General features: G+C 41.4%; 1 protein-coding gene across 2 annotated transcripts in view; it reads right to left on the reverse strand.

Moving 5' to 3' along the window:
- Positions 1-18,673, reverse strand: part of sema3bl (sema domain, immunoglobulin domain (Ig), short basic domain, secreted, (semaphorin) 3bl) — a 90,379-nt gene that overhangs the window by 50,860 nt on the left and 20,846 nt on the right. For both annotated transcript variants that reach the window (XM_080444134.1, XM_080444133.1), the window contains exons 2-3: positions 15,463-15,626; positions 2,778-2,840 (exon numbers count right to left, since the gene is read on the reverse strand). In XM_080444134.1, coding sequence (XP_080300260.1) covers positions 2,778-2,840; positions 15,463-15,626 — 227 coding nt within the window. The remainder of the gene's footprint in view (positions 1-2,777; positions 2,841-15,462; positions 15,627-18,673) is intronic.

Here is an 18,673-nt window from a genome sequence, read left to right on the forward strand (position 1 = left end):
GTGTGTGTGTGTGTGTGTGTGTGTGTGTGTGTGTGTGTGTGTGTGTGTGTGTGTGTGTGTGTGTGCAAGCATGCATTATGCATTAATGCGTCTGCGTGTTTGTGACTTTGTAAATGCATGAATGTGTGTGTGTGTGTGTGTGTGCATATCAAACTTTTTGGTACACAATAGAGAATACAACAGTGATCTATCCATAATGTGACTTAAGCCCCATGCAGACAGTATATAACACACAAGACGTGCAGGAATGCACAAAGATAGCTGTGCAGCTTAATGCAAGCAGACAAACCTCTTTATCTATAACCCAAACACACAATGCGCGCGCGCACACGCGCACACACACACACACACACACACACACACACACACACACACACACACACACACACACACACACACACACACACACACACACACACACACACACACACACACACACACACACACACACACACACACACACCTCTCTCTTTCTTTATAGGTCCTTTGGCACATGTTAGATAGAGTTACAGAGTGGCTGTTTTAAGAGCTGTCCTATAATACATTCTGACTGCTCCTCTCCCCTATGGAATGGTGTACACACACTCTCTCTCTCACACACACACACACACACACACACACACACACACACACACACGTGGAAACGTATGTGCTTTGGCTTAACACAAACACGTCCACACACACCTAGCTCTGTGGGGGACATCAAGAGGAAACACTCAATAAAACTGATATCAGATACCTACAGCTCACCTGCCACTTCAAACAGTGAGGATGGACACACACACACACACACACACACACACACACACACACACACACACACACACACACACACACACACACACACACACACACACACACACACACACACACACACACACACACACACACACACACACACACACACACACACACACTAAACCATACCAGATGCGGTGGGCAGTCTGACCATTAGTCGTCTCGTCACTGTGAGCAGTGGAACAGATACCCTACTGTTAGAACTCCTGTAGTCTATTCACTGTGTGTGTGCGTGTGTGTGAGTGTGTGCGTGCATGCGTTCGTACACAGTAATTAGCGCTGTTTGATAAAGTCTAAGGGCCACTAAAGCCACAGAGTAAAATCCTTAATCCATTTAGACTCTGAGTTAAATTAATTAACATTGATGATTTTACTATGCACAGGGCTCCTCTCTTCCCCGTGGGAGTGAAACTAATGATTCAACACATCAAAGTACTGACTTCACTTCCATCTCCTCTCATGTTTTACAACAGCACTCTCTCTCTTTCATTCTCTCTTCACTCTGTCCTTCATTTTCTATCTCCTTCACTCTCTCTCTTCCCATGTCTTGGGGGTAAACACTGTTTTCTCCCTCATCCTGAATTAATTAGTTGAACTCTAAGACATTCTGTCCCCTCCCTCGTGTTGTTTTGTTACACTTCATTACAACAACACTCTCCTCCTTCTAATCTTTTCCCTCCTCTCTCATCCCCCCTTCCCTGTGCTGTCAAAAACGTCTTCATCCCTCTAATCTCCTCCTTCACTCTTCTATAGTGAAGAATCCATCCATCCATCCTCTATCTATCATATTCTTCATTCAGTTCGTCTCAAGCCATCTCTCTTTCCCTGTCATTGCCCTCACTCACTTTCTCTCTAATCATTAAGAAGGCTTTCATCACATCTTCCTGATAGACACCATTAAAGACTTCATTACCATCATTAAGACTAAGCTCTCACATTGTGCACTTGTTTTTCTCTTGAAGAATTCATTAGAGAGGAAGGAGACTCCCTCTGCCCTCGTTCGTTGGCCCATTAAAGAGTTTGTATAGTCATTTACTGTACCTAGGGAGGGAGTGTGTGCGTGTGCGTGTGCGTGTGTGTGTGTGTGTGTGTGTGTGTGTGTGTGGGAGTAGAGGCTAAATTGCTGCAGGCTAGGAAAACCAAAGTCAGCACTACATAACATAACACTAAACCGTCTGACTAGGCTGTCTTACAGTAAAGATCAGTCTGCATGGATTGCTAGAGGCAGCATTCCACATGCGGACATTGTGGCAAGTGGACCACAAATGTACTGCCTAGTTTTAATTTCAGCCACCCCAGTGGTTTAATTAAGCTCCTGCATCTGGCCGTGTTAGTACTATATAATAGACTATAATAGACTATATTGAAACAGACAGATGTTTCATCAAGTCACCAGGTGACTGAAATGTCTGTCTGTATGTCTGTCTGTTTGTTTGAGTAAATGTTGTACTGCGGTCTAGTCAGGTGGGTCTCCTTTTTTCCAGGGAGAACCCTCCAGCTGCTTTGGATGTGTGAGTATACATCTTATTTAGTTCTATACATAACCCACTGATCTAAACTTGCAATTGTGCGCAACAGTGGCCACCATGTTTTTCACCTGTGCTGGAGTCGGAAGTAAAAATCTTTTTCTCCATAGACGTTTCAGAAAATCCTTATATTAAGAGTTTTAAGCCTGGAATCAAGCCAACCAGCATCCTGATGAGCCCCACCAATCAGAGACATCACTGCTACACATTAGGATTGTGGGTAGTGAAGTATTTCTCCATGACATTGTGAATTAAACTAGATTGATTGCATACAAACAAACAGACAGACGTGTGGCTTCTACAGGAGCATAAAGCATCGTTTTACAACCAGTATGTTCATGGTAAGTCTATATTGTAAAAGCCAGAGAGCTTAGTTATTTCCATTTTGGTCATTTAAATGATAGGCTTAGCGGGAAGGAAGATGATTGAATGATTGAGCCCTCAGTCACTAACCTGTCGTTCCTTTCCCCTAAGAACACAGTCCTCTCTGTTACCAGGTAAGGGTGGCCAGTAGATCTGTGAAAACAGAAATAAAATGGGGGGGGGGGGGGGGGGAGAAAAAGTGTCATAACGTGTCACTTTTTAATATTTTATAATGTGAAACATATCACATAAAGAGAACAGCAGAAACAATAAGGAAAATGAATGAAAGTCGCCCCAAAGAGAGAGAGAGAAGAGAAAGAGTCATAACTTGTCATGTTTCAATATTCTTTAATGAAACACCATATAGAAAACAGCAGTGGAACCGAAAATAAATTAAAGAGGAAGACACAAAGAAAGACAGAATGTACAGTATGGTAGAGAGGCAACCGAACAGGAGGAGGAGTAGGAGAGAGATGGAGAATGAAATGCATTGAAATTGTTAAAAGACATGAACATGATTAAGGACTTCATGTTGGCAGCATTGCTGAGCAGCCACTTTTAATCACGGCAATGTGGAATTAAAGCAACACAGACTTTATGAGCTGCACATAATACCCAGCAAGCCATAAAAACAATTAGCAGGAAATTTATCTCAGGGGATTTTATGTATTTGAGACGAGCGATGAGCAAATATGTACACTCTCAGTTCTGCAAGCATAACAAAAACTGTACACCGACAACAGATGCTGGCAGTGCCTCTATCCCAGGGGTGGGCAACTTTTATGATGGAGAGGGCCACTATCTTTCCACACTCACTCCAGAGGGCCACGTTGCATATACTGGCGGGCCTTTCTATGTCACACAAAAGTAGCAAAAATAGCAGATCTACAAGCTCAAAACGCGTCGCAGTTTTGAGCTTGTAGATCTGCTATTTTTGCTATCTTGGAATTGGAATCCAGTTTTTTTTTAAACTATTTTTGAATTAGAATCCTGAAAAGTGTCATTAAGCTACTAATATAGACTGAAGTAATTAAAGCGGGTCATGTTTGCATGTTTGGAATTGTAACATCTGAACTCAATAATATACTGTATCAGTATTCCGATATTAACCTGCAGGCCGCATTAAGTGAAGGTGGGGGCCGCATGTGGCCCCTGGGCCGCCAGTTGCCCATGTATGCTCTATCCTATCTTTAATTAGCGCTCCGGTGTTAGATGACAGAAAGCTTTTCTTCACCAAACCAATAGATCATCTGCACACAAGGCTAATCTGGCCTTTACAATAATCTCTTTTCAACAATACAGATCTTCACGGTGGAAAGCCAGGTACAGTATGTGTTCCGTTCCGCCGACTCAACGAGGAGCAAAGGTGAATCGTCAGATAAGCGTGAAATGAGATTTTGGCCTCAGACAATGGAATGGAATTTCACACTACAGGCTCACCAGGAGAAAAAAGAAATGACATTGTTCCTTGATTAGGATAACATCTCTCTTAGTATTAGTTACGAAATAAGCATATAATACCAAACATCTGTTCTGTCTGAGGGAGGTTGATATCAGAGACAATACACGGTATGGAACAGATTTCACACTTTCAGACCTCCTCCTCTCATGCATGACAATAGAAACCAAATTGCCCATGATTAGGAAATACCCAATCTGATATGGTATTTAATGTATATACAATTCTGTACCGCAGGGCTTATCTGAGACAATGGAACAGAATGACACACTGCTTTCACCCTCAACACATGAAAATAAAAACGGAATTGTTCTTTTAATGAGTAAAACATCTTCCCAAGTATTTCGTTTCCAAAAAGGGTGGTGGAAATAAACGTAATGCCACCTTACCACATGGAAAATTGAGATCTATAAGCCCTTCACATGGAATTTCATTGGCTCATTTTATTGTTTTTCCTTAACCATGCACCTTATGTGCATACTGTGCAGTGTATCTGTCATTACATCTGCTGATATTTTTACAGCCTCATCCTAGTGCTATTGTTACTATGCAACTTGCACCTAATATTTCACACTGCTATGTTGTTATCTGATCAGTTTTTTTTACACCTGTAAATCTGTGATGTGACAATAAGGTTGATTTGAACCGAGTTGAGTACCCAAGCTGTACACGTGTAAGTGCGTGTGCAAGTGTGTGTGTGTGTGTGTGTGTGTGTGTGTGTGTGTGTGTGTGTGTACAATATTCCAAAAATGCACAATTCTGCACTTCTGTATTGCCTATAATAGGAGGGGGTTTACAGAATCTGAGATAATGGGAGAAAATTGCGCTACTTTCAGCGCAGCCTCAGTACAAAAACGGTCTCACCACAAGAAAATGGAAATTAAATTGTCCATTATGAGCAAATCTAATTTAGTCTAATATCCAACATTTAGTGCCAAAAAGTGTAATAGAGTAAGTTTATATTGACTACCACAGGGCAGATCTAAGACAATGCATCTTTGTTTGGTTCAGTAGGGAACATGCTTTTCTTTGGCTAACAGCTAAAGCAATGTGTGTGTGTGTGTGTGTGTGTGTGTGTGTGTGTGTGTGTGTGTGTGTGTGTGTGTGTGCGTGCATGCGTGCGTGCATGCATGCGTGCGTGCGCGCATATGTGTGTCTTTGGGGTGTGTGTGTCCTGTTCTTGTCTATGCGGTTGTGTGTGGTTTCATGTGAACCAGAGAGAGCGTGAAACAGGGACTTACAAAGATTATCAAAGTGATAGAACCACAGGATCAAAATGAGAGACAATATGAATATTGTGTTGGAGAGGCAATGAAACTCTTCTCTGACCTCCCAAGACTGAAAAGTGAGCCATCTCCTTGCTCATAATGTAAAGGCTTTCATATCAGCATTAAAAGTTTGAGACAGATTTATGTCCCACGTTATAAATCACACTTTATATCATGGCCGCCTTAAATGGGCAGACTAATAAAGCCTTGTCAAAATCTTGGCTAAAGACCTACATCTCTGACATGTGGTCATCTTTATCCGGAGCCTTGTAGCTGTAAAAGCTGCGATATTAAGGTCTGGAAGTGTTTTAGGCAGACCTCTCAACCAGTGATGCGGTGGAGGGTAACTCCTCCTAAACTCAGGAAATCCATTCTACCTCTTTACCTTAGTGAAATATGTATATGCATTTCAAAGCTGTGATCTTACATTAATTCATAATAGATTCAGAGAAGGTAGATCAAGACTGAAGTAACTTTCAAAAGAATAAGCCCAACTTTTATTTATTTATGGAAATCAATATTATTGTAGTTACCAGTTACCAGTTTAGGCATTTAGCAGATGCAGTTATTCAAAGTGACTTCTACGAAGTGTCTAGAGTCGAGTTCTGTTTTTGGGAATCATACAAATGGTGTGTGTATGTTGTGTGAGTTCATAGCAACAGGGCCAGACCTATGAACACATTTATCATCCAATGGCATTGTGATGACAAACAATTGGACCGACTGACTATGTAACTGTGGTCATGAATACATCTACATATATATCTATTTATTTATTGCGAACGCGGGAGGAGGCGCGGCGAAGCCGCGCCTCCGACCAAGTGGAGCTTACTATGTAACCCTGCTTGGGTTGTGTCTCTGTGTGCACAGCCTGTGTGCACTGCCTGTGTGCAGCTCCTCTGAGATAAGTAAATGTCCAATTTAGACGTACCATACATCAAATGAAAGGTCTTTGAAAACTGAACACACCTGTCAAGGTTGCGTTTAAGCCCGCCCCTTCCCCCGGAAGCCACGCCCCGGAGAAGGCTCCTAAAAACTCCCCATTGAAACCCCATGTTAAATGAAAAGTGCCCGAATCGCTCCCAAACTTTTTCTACCCCCCCTAAGTGGGGGTCTACGAACAAATACATCGGGCTCGGATTTTGGCTCCGCCCCCCGGAAGTGGGTGAAACAGGCACTTCAAACACTTTGTTGAATTGTTCAAAAACATTCCAAGTTTTTTTTTTGTGAATTTGTATTTTTCTAAGATGCTCCTTTTAACGCAGATTAAAAAAAAAAAAAAAAAAAATTATTGGTTACTTTTTTTTAAATATTTTTTTTCATTCTTTTTTTTCTTTTTTTGCGTTCGCTTACCGCGTTCGCGCGTCTTACTTGTTATTATAGCTAGAGTGTGTGTGTGTGTGTGTGTGTGTGTGTGTGTGTGTGTGTGTGTGTGTGTGTGTGTGTGTGTATGTGTGTGTGTGTGTGTGTTTATAGCCTATAGCTAAAAGTGATATAATTTAGCCTTACAGGATTAAACATTTAATCACCAAATTGACTGGGAATTATTTGAGTGTTGCTGATTTTGACAAATGAATCTGGCTTCATTATGCCTGATTGGAATAAACTTATTCTGAAGCAGTTTTTTGGTTCACTGCAATGTATTGGTTAATTTCTTCCTCTTGGAACAGAGCAGCGGTTTCTAACCAAGCAGAAGGTTTCCAGACAGAAAAATGAAGCCAATGCAAAGTTTCTTAAACCCGCAATTCTCTCTAAAGGCCAGCAGGACGAACGACTCCACTGCCTGCAAAAAGAGTTCCTGGTTCTTTGAAAGTCAATGGAAATATGATCCTAATTCTCACCTGATGTATTACCTCAGTAAACATTTGTATTTGTATTGTTGTTTTTGCTTATAATAATAATTATTATATCTGGGATTTATATAGCGCTTTTCTAAGTACTCAAAGATGCTTTACATGTTTGTGGGGGCCAGGGGAGAGGACCAAAAAACAACAACTTTATTAGGAAAAACTCAGAAAAGCAAAAGATAAGAATTAAAAGTGATGTGTTTGGGGAGTGCATTCCAGAGGGAGGGGGCAGCCACAGAGAAGACCCTGTCGCCCCAGGTACCGAGCCTGGTCTTGGGGACCTCCAGGAGGCCGCCGTCACTGGACCTGAGGGAGCGGGACGGGACATGCGGCTCGAGGAGGGCAGAGAGATGGGGGGAGGGGGGCTTGTGTCTCCAGTGCCTTGTGCAAAGGTTATGCGAAGGTGAGCAGCATTTTAAAGTGGACTCTTTGTTTGACGGGCAGCCAGTGGAGGTCGTGAAGGACTGACGTGATATGGTCTCTGGAGCGGGTGTGAGTGAGCAGGCGGGCAGCTGAGTTTTGAACATATTGAACATATAACTTTGGTCTCTCGGCATGAAGATGACTGATGGTTTTCTATTTTCCCAGTTAGTTCATGAAATTCTCCTGGTGTTCCAGGTCTACAGAAAATGTACCCCTGACTTAATGACTGAAATGAAAGCCAGCAGTACTCTGGCTTCCACAGGACTGTTGAGTTGAGAACCAATGACCAATAGTAAAACCTGGTATGTGCTGTATGACTCAATGGGGGGGAAATAATTTTGTCATGCCTGCCTGTAGCCAATGGATTATGTACTGTATATGCACAAATATACATTATATTTGTCTGAAACCAGGGATACAATGGTCTCAATCACTGGAACTCAGTCATCTGTGGTGGAACTGACAGAGGAGTTTACTAAACCTAAGAGGATGTTCCATACTGTGAGATTTGGAGTACAAAGGTGATGCAATAGGTACGAGACCGAGTCAGAACATAATGATGTCAGCATCCATATGTTTCAGTCAGATTGCATGCATTGATAATCAGTGTCAAGTCAAACGTTTTCTTCAAAGTAGTGCACATTAAATTGATTTAAGTCACAATAAATCAGGGTCTGATAAAAGCCTGGCTCACCAACACAAAATGGTGTAAATCATCGAGACACACACTGAACATCTAAAACATGCCTGACTGATATTTATGTAAGATTAAATCAGGGATGGTCTAATCTCTGGCCAGCTACATGTATAGCATAAATTACTGAAACTGAGTCATCTGTGGCGTTCTGTATGGCTGATATCATTTAACAAAAGAAAGATCTGTCTAATGCTTTGCTGCACAATGTCAACAAGAAAGAATTCTTATACATTCCTGATTGAAATTTATATGCTGTGAAGCCAGGGCCTTTCTAAAGCCTGGCTTGCAATGGTGCGAATCAGTGAAAAGCAGTTAAACAAATGCCTGACTGGTATGGATATACTGTGAAATCCGGACCCATCTAAACTCTGACCTGCTATACATTTTTTTAGGTTACCACATAAATCATATTGTCCATGATTCATGGACAATTTTTTCCCCCACTATGTAAAGCGACTGAGTATTTAGAAAAGCGGTATATAAATCTGAGGTATTATTATTATTACTATTATTATTAATATTATATTCTGCACACTGAAGCATGGTCATCACCAGTTTTAGCTATGGTGTTTCCAGTGTCATTAACCGTTTCCTCTAAAGTTTAAACAAAAACTGAATCGCAATGATTGAGCACTTAAAATGGAAATCCAATCAAAAAGTATATTAAAGACATTTTGGTGTTTCCTCAGTGTTGTAATGTTGAACACATGAAAAATTCACTCAAAACTTCAAACAAGACAGCCCAGACTGTCAATTTCCTTCACTGTCTGAAACTAACTTAATGTTGGAATTGGAAGCCCTAGTCAATTGTGGTGGTTTCTTTTCCACTTAGAATTGTTAGATGTGTGCACATTAACAAGGTACAAGGAACATGAACTGATAATGGTTCTGTCATGTATTTGGAGCTGGCGTATGTTTCAATAAATAAATAAATAAACATCATGTGTCAGGTGACACTTATCTCAGTTGAAAATAAGTTTTGTTGAGTGGGAAATTCCAAGTGCTAAATGTCTGTCTCAAATTCCAACAGAATCTGTTATTTTAACACATCTCAAATGCATCATTTATACAGTAGGTCAAAGGGATAACATATTACCATAATGTATAAGCTGCTGCAAGTAGAACTAATATGGTCTCCAAGCCATTCCCCCCTCTCACACCCACACAGTAAACCCAGAGTGATCTCAGAGGGTGTAAAAATTGACCTATACTGCGCAGCAATCACAAAACAGAACCACACAACCAAACACACAGAGGTTGAAACAAATGAAAGAGTCTTTGTTGCAGGCATGGTTTACGAGCCAAATTAAATAATTTTGAACGTTTTATACCATAACTGAAACTGGCGTATGGGAGTCCAATCATATCAATGTTTATGTGAATCGGCACCAGTAGATGGAATATATTCATCATAACGTGAACATTTACATGAGCCTAATCAGTATTTATTTGAGTTTTTTCCCATATAATTATAATTAGGGCTTGTGTTTTTCTTCCCGGATTTGATTTGTTGCAGAGGTTATTAAGAACGACTGCTGGTAGAGGTGCTGGAATGGTTTAATAGATCCATGGCTCATATTCAACCACAGCCACTGTATTACTGTAAGAGAAACACCAAACCTCTACTACTGATTTTACTGCACTTTGTTACGCATTTCATGATCGGATTTATAGTAGAAAGGGTGATAAGACTGCAAGTCTTTTGCCCCAGATTGGACAATACCACATAAATGTTAGTGGGCAGATGAGAGGAAGGCTTGGATAGCAGGCCGGTTTCATTGATTTCACAATGGCTGGATTGTTTGCAGTTGGCAATAGATCTTCAAAATGCTTTACTATAGCTTCTCTTAAGCTTTTGGGAGGAGAGACAATTGAACGCTGTAGAGAATTGGCATCACACTGAATAAAGGAAATGGGCATGAATTGAAAGAACTCAACCAGATTTAATACAGTGACTTTATACTTCCATTGAATCCATTCTATCAGGAACATATGATGCAGCCGAAGTGCGTCACACCAAAGACACTGTTGAAGCACATGGAACTACTGTCCACAATGTAATCCAATAAAAACAGAGGATATTTATTTCAGTGGAGAAATGTTTAACACTGCCTGGGTGTGACCTAATCAAAGCCTAATCATTAGAGAAACAAGCTTCTGCCTGTAAACCTTGGATCATTACAGATCAGTTTGCCACGGACCCCCATCTGAAAATATTTTATTCCAGGGACCCCCCAGAGGCAAAGATTTGAGTTACAAATGTTCGCTTTTAAAAAAAGGATATATTTAAAGATTGGCACAAATGCTCACAATTTTTCAAAAATAGCAGATCTACAAGCTCATGCACTCGGTGCCGCGGTATGAGCTTGTATATCTGCTATTTTTGAATAGCCCAAAGAAATAAAAAAAATGACAGATGCGTTCCCGGTCCTAATGGATTAAGTGGGGAAAGACTGTACACCGCAAAATCCTACAGTGTACAAATGGAACCAAATGGACCCTTGCAGATGAAGCACCCATTGATTGTTGCAATAGCTAAAGACACTTTTAATAACATTGTGACATTGTGTAAATGTCACAATGTTATTGTGACATTTACCTGTACCTCCCAACACTGCCTGTCTGCCTGTCTCTTTCAATATTCCCCAAAAAAACCATCTCAGTAAAGATGAACGACACAAAAGATGGATGAGCAGCCTGAAAAAAGGCAGAGTATAATAAAAGACTTTTGATGCTACCTTGTGCGTAGGCAGCCACCCTTTGTCTGTCCTGCTCTCAACAGATTTTGGGGATATGCAGCCTATATACCCTTCTGTCATTACACTGGATTCACTGAATGACTTCTCCCAGTCCTTTCACAATGTTTGGCTCTGTGACGCCTGGCATTGAACTGCAAGAACATTTCAACGATTGTCTCCATTACACTTTTACTGTACACAGACACAGCAGGGGATGGGAGGAGAGGAGAGGAGAGGAGAGGAGAGGAGAGGTTCAGCCAGCTTTATACGAAGAAAGAGAGGGATGAGCAGGGGATGAAGGGGAATTAAAGAATGGATGAGGTGGGCGAGATCTGGCTGTGTGTGTGTGTACTTTAACTCCTCATTCCTTTCTTTGTCTCATCTCCTCCCTCCTGTTTTGGTCTTCTCTCCAACTCCCCCACAACACACACATACATGTATTGTACACACATACTGTATCCATGATGCACATGCACACATGGGCACCCATGCACACACATACATACACACTTCTCTCCATTTCAACCTTACACAAACTCTGCATATACAACCAGAGACACACAAAAACACACATTCACAGACACAAAAAAACACACATTCACTCCCATTTGCACACATTAACACAGGGCACCCATCTCGCCATTTCAACCTTATACAAACTCTGCTTATACAATCAGAGACATTAAAAAACACACACATTCACTCCCATGTGTGCACGCACACACACACACACACACACACACACACACACACATACATTCACTCCCATATGTGCACACACACACACACACACACACACACACACACACATACACACATACACATACACACACACACACACACACACACACACACACACACACACACACACACACACACAAGAATGCCATGTTGACACAATTGTTTCAATGATTGGGTAGAATCCAGTGAACAGAGAACATACTGTACAGTAGATTACATTGTGTACCAAAGAGGAAATTAAATAAATGCAATACCTTTCACATTGCTGGTCTCCTGCTAAGACATATGAAGACGATTTAAAAAAGAAAAAGAAAATGCTTGCTGCTTTAAAAGTACTCCATGTGTGTGCGTGTCTTCTAATGTAAACCCTGTTAAACCTCTGAAAATAAATATCAAGACATGCACACAACAAATCACAGCTAAACTAATACTGTATCTACAGGACAAGGACAGCTGTGGTGAATAAATGATCAGAAAGAGGAGCACTCAAAACAAAAAGGCTACATACTGTATGTTTTCTTATGATGTTGGCTGAAGTTTTCTTCTTGATGTCGGGTAGAACCTCGCAAACCAGGCTCCAAATAACAACTCTAAGGCTATGTTCAGACAGGCAGCACAAATATGATGCTTGGCATATCCGAATTGGAATCAGATTGCTTTTATTAGCTCTGAACAGCAAAAACACAAATGGAAGCCGTTTATCTTTTCTTTCGCTAAAAAGATGTGTCTAAATCTCGATGCTATAGCCACTCAAGTCAGACATCAACCTGCCCAAAATGTCACTCAAGAATTGAGTGGTAATCTTAGTGTCATGGAAGACATGGCGAACAATAGTCCCTGGACAGAGGAAGAATGAAACTGTCTGCTAACACTTAAACTGATTGTGATGCTACATTAACACATTTTGTTGGGGACCATATGGGAACCACTTCAAGGACCCCTGCCGGTTCGCGGCCCCCACATTGAGAACCACTGATCTAACAGATTATTTCCCTTCATGCCGTCAGGTTGTTGTGGCACTATAAGGCATGTATTATCTTTCTTATGTGTCCAACCGAAACAATGGTGTCTGATTTTTGCTTAGCTTTGGCAAGGTGAGGCATGTACCTTTCACTGTCTATAGATATCACACTACGGTAAAATTGAATGCAGCTGTGGTGAATATATACATAGCTGATGTAATATAATGGATGTGTATATATAACTGGATAACTGATATGGACTGAAATAAGGGAGAAGCTACACAATTGGCTAGATAGCAGGTAAATGAAATCCTTGTTTAACCAAATAATTTGTCCGTTATTTTTGGTTTATACAATGTGCTTCCTGTATATTTTAGAGATAATAAATGGCCTGATTTAGTACTGATTCTTTTTCCACAATAGAGCTATAGCAAAATGAAGTCTTCTAATGAGGTTCAGCTGCGAAGCTCTACTCAAAGCTGCTGTTGTTACATCACTCAGCGGGAGTACTGTAGATGTACTGTACTATACGGTTCATCAATAACTTCATCAATGTCCCCCTCTCTGTCTTTCTCTCTGCCTCCCTCATGCCCCTGTTCCTCTCTATTTCTCTTCCTTTTGCCAATTCTGTTTCCACCTATTACTCCCTCTATCTCTCAACCTTCCCTCGCCCCCTCTCACTCTCCCTCAGAGTTAAACTAATCAAATCCCTTCGTTGCGGAGCCAGAAGCTCTGTGTTTCATCCTTGTTTGATGACAGAGGAACTCTGTTGAACTGCACTTAATGGATCTGACTCCTGAATTCCAAGTCATTCCTCATGTCTTTGCCGCATGCCAAGAGAGAGTCACTGTAATTCTTTCACTCCAACTCACAGTGTTTGACAACTCTTTGATGACAAATATGCATGTAGATGAAAGGTGACGCCTAAGAAAAACCAAGAGAAACCAAGGCTGATTTATGACCTGCTACAGTTTTACAGGTGTTTCAGTGTGTGTGTGTGTGTGTGTGTGTGTGTGTGTGTGTGTGTGTGTGTGTGTGTGTGTGTGTGTGTGTGTGTGTGTGTGTGTGTGTGTGTGTGAGAGAGAGAGAGAGAGAGAGTGTGAGTGTGAGTGTGTGTGTGGAGGGGAGTGTATATGAAATCCTCTAAATGTTTTGGAAAGGTCAGTCAGACGTGAGGTGAAGTTTGCTTGAATAGAGGTGAGATTGGCAGACTGTGTGAGGAGTTTAGAGTTTAGACCATAGAAGGAGACCAGATCCCAAATCTTTGCATATGTGTGCTCATTATGCCCTTTCCGATTTAACATCACATTTCACAAGTAAAAAAAAAGTAAAATCAATATGACGTCATACTACTGATGTCATAGAAAGATACTAGTAAAAGGCCCCCAGGTATAATGATAATGATGAGTACTGCACTAAGTACTCTGACGACAGTACAACAGGTATTCTGGCAAAGGGTACACTGGGTACAACAGGTAAAATGGGTACATACATGGGGTATTGCATAACCGGAGTGGCATGCGTTCCCAATGGGCATCACCCTAGTATGTATAATGCTAGCTGTTTCTTGTGTCAGTATATGTATCTACAGTACTGACCATAGTAATAAATGTGATTCTTATTAAAGACGTGGTAAATGCGGAGAAGCCAGACGTTATAGCAGTACAGCTGCAACTACCCAGTGTGTCCTGTCGACAACCCTCCAGCAGGAATGTGGAACTAAGTTCTTATGCCACAAAAGATGCAATAGCCCGACGCTGTTCACCAGTGTCTATTACTGTGCCAGACAATGGTGGGTAGTGGTTAGAAAACCACTTGTCTGCATGCACATACTGCACACCCCTGCTGGTGCTGGATTCAGTCTTGACAGCAGAGCACTTTCCTATGCTGTCTCCCTCTCATAACCTCTCAAATAGGACATTGTCTATTGACTGGGAACTGGAAGACAGTATGTAATGGGGGCTCTGTTTCTATGTTCTTGTGTCTTGTGGTGTTCTGATTTTGTATTTATTGTAGCATGTTGTTGTGTCTTGTGGTGTTTAATTGTGTATTTATTGTAGCATGTCTGTTTCTAATTGTACCACAGTGAGGCTGTAGGCACTTTTCCACATGCAAACAATTGTCCTTTTCTATTTTATTATATTCAAGAACCAATATTCTACTCTATTCCATTCTATCTATCTAGCTCATTCCTTTCTACTGCATTCCATTTATGCTATCTCACGCCATTCTATTCTACGGTATTCTATTCTATCTCACTCTATTGTATTGTAATCCATCTCACTCAATTTGATTAAATTCTACCTCAGTCAATTCTATTCTGTTCTATATCACTGCATTCTAATCGGTTCTCTCACTCTATTATATTCTATTGTATTCTATCTCACTCCATTATATTCTACTGTATTCTATATTACTCCATTATATTCTACTGTATTTCACTCTGACCTATAGTGTAAAGCAGTGGTTCTCAAAGTGGGGCCCGGGAACCCCCAGGGGTCCTTGAGCAAATGGACCCTCATCGGTCGATTTGGTTCCATTTGTACCCTCTCTGAGGAAGGACTTTACAGTGTAGAATGGAAAATTGTATCACATGAGGGTCCGTGGCGTAATGCATACCAAACTGGGGTGGGGTCTCACCTCTTTAGACTCTGTGCTGCCTGGTCCCAGTGTGAGAGAGTAGAGGACATCTTTCCCCCCAAGGAAGAGGCGGTCGTGGTACTCATCCAGGAAGACAGAGCTCAGAGACAGCTGGCCATGGTGATGACCACTGAAGATGGAAGTCCTGTTGGTGGACAGCAGGTCTGGTAGAGACACGGAGAAAGAGAGAGATACGTTTTTAATGTGCTTTCATGACATTTTTCACAAGAACAATAATCATAAAAACATCCACACACATCCACACACACACACACACACACACACACACACACACACACACACACACACACACACACACACACACACACACACACACACACACACACACACACACACACACACACACACACACACACACACACTAGAGACAGGGAGGGGGGGTTGAGAAATGTATTTTGTGAAAAGTGGGTGTGATGATGGGTCAGGGTGTAGATGGAGTGAGGTGGGTTTGAGGAAGGCGGCAGGAAGAGAGAGAGAGCGACAGACAGACGACCTGAGCATAAAACCAAAAATGTGAATAATTTAGGAAGAGCAGAAGAAGAATGAGACCAATGGCTCCATTGACTTTATCACAGGAGGCAGAGAGAGGAAAAGAAGGAGGAAAAAAACTAACAATAGCTTAATACCGTAAACTAATACCAATAAAAGATGGAGAATTACCATAATCTGTCCAATATGTGCGATTAAGAGAGAGAGAGAGAGAGAGAGAGAGAGAGAGAGAGAGAGAGAGAGAGAGAGAGAGAGAGAGAGAGAGAGAGAGAGAGATAGAGAGAGAGAGGGAGAGAGAGAGAATTAAAGCTGGAATGGAAGAACAAATCTGGCTCTTATTGCTTGGGGTTGCTCGGGGGAAAGACGCCCTGCTGTGTGTGTGCGTGTGTGCGAGAGCGAGTGAGGAAGACAGAAAAACGTCAAAAAAAATATAATCACGCTTGTGGCCCCTGGAGGCTATACTATTCCTTACACCCAACCAGACCAGAGTGGTTTGAAATGACGGACATCGCCATCCTTAGAACCATAGCAGAAAACATTGCAAAAGAAAAAAGGTCATGAGGTCACTTCTAGGGGTATGGTCCATACTCTGGGGAACAGGAATGCGTTTGGCAAGTTTCTGTCCTTAACAACCAGAGCACACTGCATCCCCTCAGCGTCTCGCACACGCATGCTGTCCACACAGCCAGCATATCTGCTGCAATGCGGAACAGCAGGTCTATACAGTAAATACATGTATACATACTGCACCAAGCCTACCAATTCTTTTTTTATACATTTCATATTTGCAAATTCAACAGTTGGACTAACTTTTCCACGCGCACAAACATTTTAATCTTTGATGGACTTTTTCTAAGCTTCTTGATTTGAGATTTAACAACATTCAACTATGGACCAGATCAGAATGTTTGAATGTTTGTAAACAAAAGGGTATTTCCAGGTAGAATATGTCTATGGATATTTACACAGTATAAAATAACATAGAACATTAGCTAGGTCTAGTATTTCATAAATTAATAAAAATCCTTTTTGTCCTGTTCTTCCAGAAATAAGGTTAATGAATAATTCTGCTTCAGCTAGATAACACTGCCGGCGTTATCTACCCGGAAATACATTTTTGGGTTGTGATGTCATGATTATTGCTATTTTCAGTATGACACAATTTGAAAGCTTACAATCTATATAGTTTCATAATCTGTAAAAAACTGAAGATGACATGCTCTACACATTCTATAAGATCAGGCCCTGTCGCACTTGAGTGTCTATGTAATCTCTTGGTTTGTTCAAAAGCAGCTTGGAGAACAGTAGAGGTCTGTGAGTTGTGTGTGTGATGTGGTTGGCTGCACCAGTCACACTAACGCCGGTGATGATGTGACATGACGAATGGAGATTAAAGCCAGTTTTTGGGTGGAGTGCCACATCTGGGTTCCACTAGTCAAGGCACTGAAGTCACTACTGTACGGAATGACCAACTCAGTGGAGAGTTGGATGAACAGTGATGTCGGGGTCTTTCTTTTTCTGTTCTTGCAGGCAGAGGCAAACAGTGATATAATAAACCTCCAACAACACACACAAATACATGACAAGAGGGAAACAGGATACACAAACGCACACACATACACGCATTTCGCACACACACAGTCTACAACAGCCATGAAGGACATACGCAACCCCATTGTATACAGTCAAATCCTCAGTGTTAATTTATCCATTTGCAACTCTAAGTTACATTTGTACACTCTCAGAGTTAAATGAACACTCAGAGTTTTACAGTGCAAGACTTTCCGAGCTGCTCCTCTTGGAGTTGAATCAACAGTTGTGATGTGGTGGAGCAAACAAAAGCATGTGAAAACAGGCCTACTATAATAGCTTCTTCCATAAATACCTCACTCTCTGTTCTGTTCTGATGAGAGCTTCAAAGTCTACAGGTTCATACGTTGACTCTGCAGGCCAACAAGTTCAACTAGAGTTTGAACTACACTGTAAAATCTGACGCTAATTTAACTCCAAAGAGTGTACAAATGAGGATTTAACTGTGTACTGTTGGTTCTCTCTTTATCGCTTCATTCCTTCTTTCTTCAAATCCGTCAGAGTGGGACATTTTGTCCAAACCCCAAATACAGTACATCAATATTTGTAGGAGTCAAAATGTCAGATATGAATGCAAATTTTATATTTTAATAAATGCACAATTCTGATGATTGTGCCATGACACATCGCCTGAACATGTCCAAATTTTGTTTTCAAATATTGACATTCTGGTTGAGACAAATATTCTGAGAGCTTGGCATGAGACCATATTGCACACAGTCACACACACACACACACACACACATGGTAGGTATGTGTAAGTCTCAGTAGGGCCAATGGGCTCCATCTCTCATCACTCCTCTGTCACTCTCTTTATTTCTCTTATGGTCTCCCTCCCTCATTCTCCCAATCCTTCAAACGCATACGCGTACTCGTAGAAAACGCACACACGCACACATCAAGATTGAAGGCTACTTACTGCAGCACTACAAGACACACTTCTCTAACACACGTGCACACACGCACACACACGCGGTGAGAGAGAAGCCTCCGTCAGTCGTCACTCAGAGGAGTATTGGTTGACTGAAGCACAAGGCCTCTCTGTACCAACGACACCATCTTCATCAGAGGCCCTACACACACACACACACACACACACACACACACACAC

This window comes from Gymnoscopelus braueri, assembly GCF_963280865.1.
Source record: "Gymnoscopelus braueri genome assembly, chromosome: 12".
Taxonomy (NCBI): Eukaryota; Metazoa; Chordata; class Actinopteri; order Myctophiformes; family Myctophidae; genus Gymnoscopelus; species Gymnoscopelus braueri.